Source organism: Nicrophorus vespilloides, unplaced genomic scaffold (genome assembly GCF_001412225.1).
Source record: "Nicrophorus vespilloides isolate i.1.1-1 unplaced genomic scaffold, Nicve_v1.0, whole genome shotgun sequence".
In the NCBI taxonomy this organism is placed as follows: Eukaryota; Metazoa; Arthropoda; class Insecta; order Coleoptera; family Silphidae; genus Nicrophorus; species Nicrophorus vespilloides.
Window position 1 is genome coordinate 21,288 of NW_017098228.1, and position 8,928 is coordinate 30,215.

At 32.4% G+C, this 8,928-nt stretch overlaps 2 protein-coding genes across 2 annotated transcripts in view; both read right to left on the reverse strand.

Annotated features, from left to right (window-relative positions):
- LOC108561953 (protein I'm not dead yet) overlaps window positions 1–4,896 on the reverse strand; it is an 11,682-nt gene extending 6,786 nt beyond the window's left edge. Inside the window, exon 1 of the mRNA XM_017920108.1 lies at window positions 4,610–4,896. The gene's annotated coding sequence lies outside the window, so the exon portion shown is untranslated. The remainder of the gene's footprint in view (window positions 1–4,609) is intronic.
- Window positions 4,897–5,636: 740 nt separating this feature from the next.
- On the reverse strand, window positions 5,637–7,986 carry LOC108561952 (glutamate receptor 2-like). The gene is made up of 7 exons (XM_017920107.1): window positions 7,847–7,986; window positions 7,183–7,218; window positions 6,881–6,919; window positions 6,581–6,813; window positions 6,305–6,516; window positions 5,967–6,238; window positions 5,637–5,917 (listed from the first exon to the last, which is right to left on the reverse strand). Exons 1-7 carry the CDS (start codon window positions 7,984–7,986, stop codon window positions 5,674–5,676), a joined length of 1,176 nt encoding a protein of 391 aa, XP_017775596.1. The 3' UTR covers window positions 5,637–5,673.
- Between the last annotated feature and the right edge of the window lie 942 nt (window positions 7,987–8,928).

Sequence of the window (8,928 nt, forward strand, 5' to 3'; positions counted from 1 at the left end):
ATGATAATAAAAAATCGCAAACTTGATATAAAAACAGTTCTTTACCTATTTATCTGTAAAAGATAATCATTTAGTCACGGTTTAAGTACGAATAGAAAACTGTCAATTTTGACATTTCAAGATGTCATTAGTATAGAAAAATAAATTCAATTTAGTCACGTTTTAAATATGAATAAGAAACTGTCAATCTTGATTTTTCAAGATGTAATTTCAAGTGTCAAGAATATAAATATGATAATAAAAAATCGCAAACTTGATATAAAAACAGTTCTTTACCTATTTATCTGCAAAAGATAATAATTTAGTCACGGTTTAAGTACGAATAAAAAACTGTCGATTTTGACATTTCAAGATGTCATTAGTATAGACAAATAAATTCAATTTAGTCACGTTTCAAGTATGAATAAGAAACTGTCAATCTTGGCTTTTCAGATGTCATTTCAAGTGTCAAGAATATGAATAGAAAACTGTCATTTTTGACGTTCAAGATGTCATCAGTGTAGAAAAATAAATTCAATTTCAAGTATGAATAAGAAACTGACTTTTCAGATGTCATTTCAAGTGTCAAGAATATGAATAGAAAACTGTCATTTTTGACGTTTCAAGATGTCATCAGTGTAGAAAAATAAATTCAATTTCAAGTATGAATAAGAGACTGTAAAATTAGACAGATGCATTCTCGTGCGTAAGTTTTGACGTTTCGCAACGAATTGAACAAACGAAATAACGATAACCTTTAATCCAGAACGAAGAAGTTGAGGATGTTGCTCAACACGAATCGAAAACAAAATCGAAGCACGTAAATGGAAACGGCAAACAGTTGAAATCGATTACGTAAAAATAAAGAAAGAAACCTTCGATCGCTATTTATTTATATTGTTTTCGACGTTCCGACGAAATTAAGACTACTTATATAGATAGATAGATTCAGTAACGAAATGAGAAAACCGTGAACGTCATTCGAATTTTAAATATTTACACTTGGCAAGTTGCATAACAGGTTGCAGGAGGATTCGAATTTGCGATGATCTTTTTTAAATAATAATCCAGTTATTTTCGCTCACATGCAAAGCGTGCGAAATGGAAAATAAGTTTTTTATCGACGATCAATTTCAAAAGCGTGTAATTGGCGACATGCGTTTTCTCTCAGTTTACAATTACAATATTGACTGCACGTGCTCAGTGTGATCATTGGAATTACATTTGAAACTCATTAAATAATCCAACTATAAACATGTAATACTGGTACATTTTTTTGTTTGTTTGATAATCGTGGAAAAGGGGAATTTAAATGAGATTTCCTATCACCGGAATTCCGGTCAAAACAATGTTTTGTTGAGTCATTTAACGAAGAAATTACGTAAAAAAAAAGCATCGTTTTAACTTCGTTTATTTGTTTTATGTTTGCTTGATTGTTTTCAAATTACATAAACTTCTTTCAATTATTTCAATGGTTGTCATAGTTTTACCGGCAAAAGTCTGTTGATATTTGAAAAATTAAGTTAAACAAGGTTACGGTTTCACCGACAATTCGGTCTCATTGTCGGTATTCAGACAATTGGGTTAAACGGAGGACACACAATAAAAAAAAACAGCGAGTAGACTTTCGTCGCTGTAAATTGGATCGAGAACATGTAGAATGCTGGTGTCTGCGTCTCTGCTTTGCTTCCTCTTCTCACTCCAAAGAGGTTGATGGACCCGTGACCGACAAAGCTGTCGCTTGATCAACCAAAAACAAGATTTTTTTTTGTTTTACGACAGTTTTTTGTTTTTCTCGTCGGATTGGGGGGAATTGTATGGATAATATCGACGAAAGTTTATTATTGATGCATCCTACAACAGGCGCGATGAGGTTGCTACTTATTACCAGTTGGACCTTGGACTAACCGCATAAATTACAAATCATACGCGTACATGCATATAGACATATACACACGTGTGTGTGTATATGCAGTAATTGGTTTCGGTTTCCCGCAGTTTTGTTTTGGAAATTAACTCCGTTGTCGATGAATAGGGAAAAAAAAATCAACTAGATCGGAGCGGTTTGACGTAATTCGAGCAATTGCGTGCCTGAAACATTCTGTAAATTGGTATCGTCCATAGATTGTATCCATAACAACTGTCAATAGAGTTTCAGAAATGTCATATACAGTCATTATCAATAGAGTTTTAGTGACATCTGTCAAATGTCAAATAAAGTGATGACATTTGTCATAATCAATTATCAATTAAACGTCATGGTAACCATGGAAACAGTCAATTGAATAGCTGTGTGATCATGAATTAAAAACAGCAACCGTAATTATATAATAGTGAAAAATAAAGAGCGGAATTAAATTTGCACAAACGATTGTTCCGACAATTATATCTAATGTGTTATGAAAGTAAATTGTAAATCGGTTACGTTCGAGTGGAAATGAAAATTGCCCCGATTTCAATGGACCGCTCTCACCTTGGACTTAATCCGACAGTTCTGCACGGAGAGAAAAAGACAAAATTGAATAACAAATAGATTGTAGATGGAAAAGAAGTAATAATCAATTGATCGAGGAAAGATGAAAAAAAAACGCAAATGCTAATTTTCAAACTGTTTAACATTACCGGTTTTTCGTTTTGAATTGCTGTTATTAAGAACATCTCGAATTATCATAATTTATTTTGCAAAACATTTTACTTGATTGTTGAAGACAAAAATATTATTGGTTTACCATAAGCAAATTTGACAGATGTCATATATCAACTGATATGTCCAAATAATATCCATTGGAACTGTCAATTTATCTTTGATAACTCAAATATATAATTTGACACATGTCAAAATCATCTAATTATTCATATCTATAGCAACTGTCAATTATCTTTTGATACCTATCATAGAGATACGTCAAAATCACCTGTTTATTGATATCCATAGAAACTGTCAATTATCCATGGATTACTACTTATTTTTCTTACGTAATTTACAGATTCGTTAATATTGTTATAAATTATCTTGACTATCGATCGATCGATCGATTTAGGGAATTCCGTAGATAAACTCTGTATTGTTGTTATCAGTGAAGTAATGATTGGTAGTCACGTTTTTAATCTAATAATTATGTGCAAAAAAAAAAACAAGTTAAGGTTTTTTATTGAATAAATAATTAACTTTTCAAGGAAAAACCGCACGTTTATTCAACGATTTAAATGGTTTAGCAATAATAAATGCAAACAGAATTGAAAGTATTTTTTTCTCTTTTTCCATATACAATGTGAAAAATTTTAAAACCATAGATAACACACATTACTAATTGTCTGAGATCACCAATCCAAAATTACACACAATGCTTAACTTTGCTCATCATCAATTATAAATAACGAATGATTCTTGTGTGTGTTTTTTTTTGTTTAATTAAATTAAATTTCTTATCGAGCATTGTTAATGAGCGAAACCAGACGACAGTTGTTGTTCGCATTTTATTTTCCTTTTTTCTTTCTGAATAATATTTACGCTGCGAATGAAAAAAAAATAATAATAATAATATTAATAACAAAGTGGTAATGAATTCGAAGTATTCGCTCAACTTTTTTACCAAATACGAATGGAAAATAAGAACAAGCGAAAATTATGTCATTTTACTTTTGTTTCGGTTACTTAATTTTGCACGTTTCCGGGCGATAACAAAATCAACAGTTCCGTTGTTATTTCGGTTTTGTTTTTTTTTTTACTTTCGACGTCGGCTTTGGCTGGTGAACTGTTGTTGTTTTTTTTTCCTGTTGTTTCCTGGGCAACAACAACAAACACACGCATTGTGCATTGCGATTTGCCCAGAGGTTTGAATGAAATGAAAAATAATTAAAAACAAATACAATTAAGTAGCAACAAAAAGTAACAAAAAAAAACGACAGATTTTGCTCATGAAATTTAGATACAGAAAAACGTAATTTTATATAAAAAAAATATATTTTCACAGCATTGTTGATTTATTTGAATATTTCAATGTTTGTTTTTGATCACATAGCAACAAATAAATCAATAATTTCAAACAAAACAAAAAACTTTCTTTCATTTATTTTTTCGTTAGTTAACATTGAAATAAACTTAATGAAGAAAAAATAATTGAAAACTATCTTAATTAGAGTTGTAATGGAAATAAACTTGGTTATTTTTCCGTCTCGATAATTACAATTTGCTTACACTTCGCACTTTGCAACAAATCAACAACATTTTTTTGTTTATATTTCTGTTTTTTTGTTAAATTTGATGAACGACGACGATTTTGTTTTCAAATCCGTCGATGACATTTATTGACACAAGAGGCGTCTTTGATGTGTTTTCTTTGAAAAAAAAAAAAATTGCACGTAACCAAACGATCGACAAAAGTTTTAAAAAAAAAAACTATACACGTGAATGAAAACGTACTTTTCAAAGTGTAAATTTAGTTCTCGACTGTCTGGAAATAGTTTCTAAATTTATTTATTCCAATTTTATTACCCACACTTCTTTTTCTTATATTTTCATTCGTTGCATCTCGTCGAGTTATGAGCATGGAAAATTTCGATTGAATTAGTTTATTTACTTAAAAAAAATTCCTTACTTAAGTCGATTTTAATTGAAAATCACACTTACCTTGGAATTAAACAAAATTACAGCAGCAGTAGCAACAAAAAAAAAACACTCGACGACGCGCAACTATTTACATATTTCGATGCACGTAACCCGGACGACGACTCTTGTGTGTTTGTGTTTTTTTTGATTTTGTGGTCTAAAGCCTATTAGTTTCTGTTTGTCTTCTGTAATGTTAAGAGTGGTTCCTCGTACGTTACTCTCTCTATCCGTGCGCTCGTGAAGAAACTGCTTCTATTTTTACTTGCATGCGACTATCATCAAGCGCTTCGCGCCGAAAGAGCCCGACTTAAGTACGACACGTACTTTTAACTCGCATTCCTCCGGTTCCCTCTCCTCTTCTTCATCATCCACACACACACCACATCTTCTCTCGAAGAGCAACAGATTTTTTTTTGTTATTGTTGTAACTAAAACAAGTCTTCTTGGAATTAAACAAAAATCATTATATCTTGTCATTTTCCGACAATTGGACAATTTTTGTTTTGTTTCGACTAAATATTTGAACACATTAAGGGTTTTTTTTTCTACAAAAATTTAATCAAATTTTTATTATTACGTATTGTTATTTTCTTAAAACTCAATGTAAACACGTTTACAGACAAATTTCAACAAAATCTTTAAGAGGTTTTTCTTTTCACACGTTTATTGTTCTGGTCTTTTCTCAGGTAGAAAGAACGTGTTTTCTTAGGATAAAATTCTACATTTTTTTTTCCCTATTTTTAAAACTTTTCCCCTAGATTTTATAGTTAAATAACAAAATCTAATTATTCATGTAAAATCTTATTTGAATACACAATGAATGCAAAAATTGTACTTAAATCTATAAAAATAACTTGAATCTTACTTCAAAGACAACAATTAATCAAATACTTGAATATAAATCAAGTTAAGTAGACAATGTTCAGACTCAAAAATAATGTTATTTTTTTGGCAATATATTTTGAGTTAACTTATTTTTCTTCATCTAGCATACAAATATCTCCATAAAACATAGTTTTTTTTCTATCGAATATTACTTGTCTTACTTATTAATTAGGGTAAGTTATAATAGTTCTAGATTTTTGTTAATTAGTGAACTGAAACAGTTTTTTCTTGTTCTGCTTTCTGGTGTGAATGTGAACGATTTGTTCTAAAATCAAGACTGTTAAACTCAAGGACACTCCGATTGATAGGATGACCATGGCTGGATAGAATTCGTCGATTCCCACCGGAGATGTGGGTGCATTGGAACGAATGCAGTCGGGTTTCCTCGCGTGGTAGTGTTTCGTCTGTCTGTTGAAGATGCCGCGTTCGGCCATCTTCTGAAAACTGCAACAGAAACAAGAGTATTCTTAAGAATTCATCTTCATTCAGTTACCAGTAGTTGAACGCGTCTCTGAAGGGTGATCCTTTGGGAAAAGAGGACATCACCGGTCTGGCTTCGAAGAACGGGATTTCCTCGAGTTCGCAGATGGCGGATTCTTGAAAAGTCTTCTCGATGATGGAATAAGCTGTGGCCAAATCGACGTGATACGCGAATCCTCCGCGCGAGACCAACTCCAAACCTAATTCTGGGTGTAAATAGAATGGAGCGTTAGCTTTGTACGTTCGCTTCGTCATCCTAGCAATCTCCTTGTTCTGAAACAATTGCTGAAAACAAGAAACAAACATGTATATTAATCGACAAAAAACCGACAAATCCCGACAGTTTATTACTTTGAAATATTGCCTTGTGTACAAAATATCTTCGCATCCCATACGAAGATCGCTGAACGCTAAATCCCTTATGGTGTTCATGGTTTTCGCTGGTTGCATCAGCAGAAAGGAAACTATACTTCCCGAATAGAATTGGTAGAGTAGCACCGAGAAGACGAAGACGAAGATCGTGACGATGCGACCTGAAATGAACGCAGGAATGTTCGAACAACCTGTAAAAACAGCAACAAAGTTTCTTAAAATCTCTTCATTTTTTTTTTTTGACAATTCGACAACCTTGCTGACACAAGGCTCCTAAGATCATGAGCAGCATTGAGCTCCAAGTCGACTCGATCTCGCGATTCCTCGTGTTCCCACGGATCTGCGCTTCGAACTTCACCACGAACTTGAGGATCAGAGCGACGACGACGATAGCAAAGACAATGGTGACCCAGACGAACTTCTGCAAAGGTCTTAGAAACACTTCGAAGGCGGCTTTGCGTTTAGGGTGTCGGAAAACAAACGCCGATCTAGATATTATGAACAAAAACAAAAATATAACAATTTTTTTTGAAATAATTTGAACTTTCCTCAAACGCCAAGTTCTTCTGCCATAGTCCAATATACTGAAGCGCTCTTTGACGAGGAAAATCGGAGATCCACCGAAATCTATGGAGTGTCGTTGTAGGCCACCAACTACACCGTCGTAACTGCCGTTAGGCATTTTATATCCCCACGAATCCGTGCTTTCTATGTCAATACTGAAATAATATAAAGTTGGCGTTTCTTAAATTAGGCAACACAACTCACGTGAAATTGTAAAATTCCCCACAGTAAATATTGAGTAAGCTGTGCAAACGATTGAAATGATTGACCTGCACCCTTGCGTCGCTTCTCACGTGATCTTCAGCGGTTCCTTCAAATTTTTCAGGCAACTGAAACAAACAAAAAAATCCTTGAATTTACACTAATTGCAAACACAATTATTTCCAATTACCACAACAATGGATCGAAATTTCAATCCACCAAAATCTTTACGATCTTCATACAAATTAACGCGTCTCTTCGTAAACTTAACTTCAGCTTGAAATAATCCAATTTGAGTTACGTTTAAAGCCGAACCTTTCTTAATAGACGGACTGTAAACATCGAAAATTGCTTTCGAACCATTTTCCAATCTTTTCACGTACTGCAAATCGCTGTTTATATTCAAATTAAGTTTAGAAAATGTACGCAAAAGGTTCGTTTCTAGCGCTTCGGAAACTGTAATCAACCAATCATGTTGCGAATCGAAATAATCACACTTTAAAAGAAAAAAAAATATTAACAAATTTGTTTTCAAATTAAAGTTTTACAAACGTTTTTGAAAAAATCGCCAACGTTTTCGCAATCTCCGTCCACGAAAATACCCGTGCGTTTAATCATTTGCGCTCCAATCAAACATCCCGAAGAAATTGGTTTTACTTCCATCGTGATGTAAAGTTCTTCGGATAAAGTTTTCAACAACTTTAAACGTTCTTTAATTTAAAAAAATTAATTAATTTTTAAACGTATTTAATTTACTTTTTACCAATTTTTGGAGCACAACTGTAAATTTGCGCTGTTTTAACCGATTTCTCTTGGAAATAGTCTTTGATCAATTGAGGATCCAAGTAGCAATTGGTTGTTGCTACCAATAGCAAAAACGCAAATATCTTAGACATTGTGAATAGTTTTGGCATAATTTTCGCTGTTTTATAGCAGTGATTTGATTGATTGATTGATTGTCCAGTTACAAATTCATACTGCAATTTCTGTTTTCGCAAAACCGCACTTAACGTAATTCATCTAGAAATTGGATGATTTTTCACGTAAATTTTTTATATCAAAATTTGCTTCTGTCAAGTTTGAAACAAGAGCTACAATTAAACAATTGAGCAATCACTGTCAAAGTTAAAAAACGCAAATATCTTAGACATTGTGAATACTTTTGGCAAAATTTTCGCTGTTTTATAGCAGTGATTTGATTGATTGATTGTCTAGTTACAAATTCATACTGCAATTTCTGTTTTCGCAAAACCTCACTTAACGTAATTCATCTAAAAATTGGATGATCTTTCACGTAAATTTTTTATATCAAAATTTGCTTCTGTCAAGTTTGAAACAATTAACATTACATGAATTAAACAATTGAGCGATTACTTAGACATTGTTAATACTTTTGGCATAATTTTCGCTGTTTTATAGGCGTCTTTGATTGATTGATTGTCCAGTTACAAATTCATACTGTAATTTCTGTTTTCGCAAAACCTCACTTAACGTAATTCGTCTAGAAATTGGATGATTTTTCACGTAAATTTTTTATATCGAAATTTGCTTCTGTCAAGTTTGAAACAAGAGCTACAATTAAACAATTGAGCAATTACTGTCAAAGTTAAAAAAACGCAAATATCTTAGACATTGTTAATACTTTTGGCATAATTTTTGCTGTTTTATAGCCGTCTTTGATTGATTGATTGTCCATTTACAAATTCATACTGCAATTTCTGTTTTCGCAAAACCTCACTTAACGTAATTCATTCGGAAATTGGATGATTTTTCACTTTAAATTTTTTATATCAATATTTGCTTCTGTCAAGTTTGAAACAAGAGCTACAATTAAACAA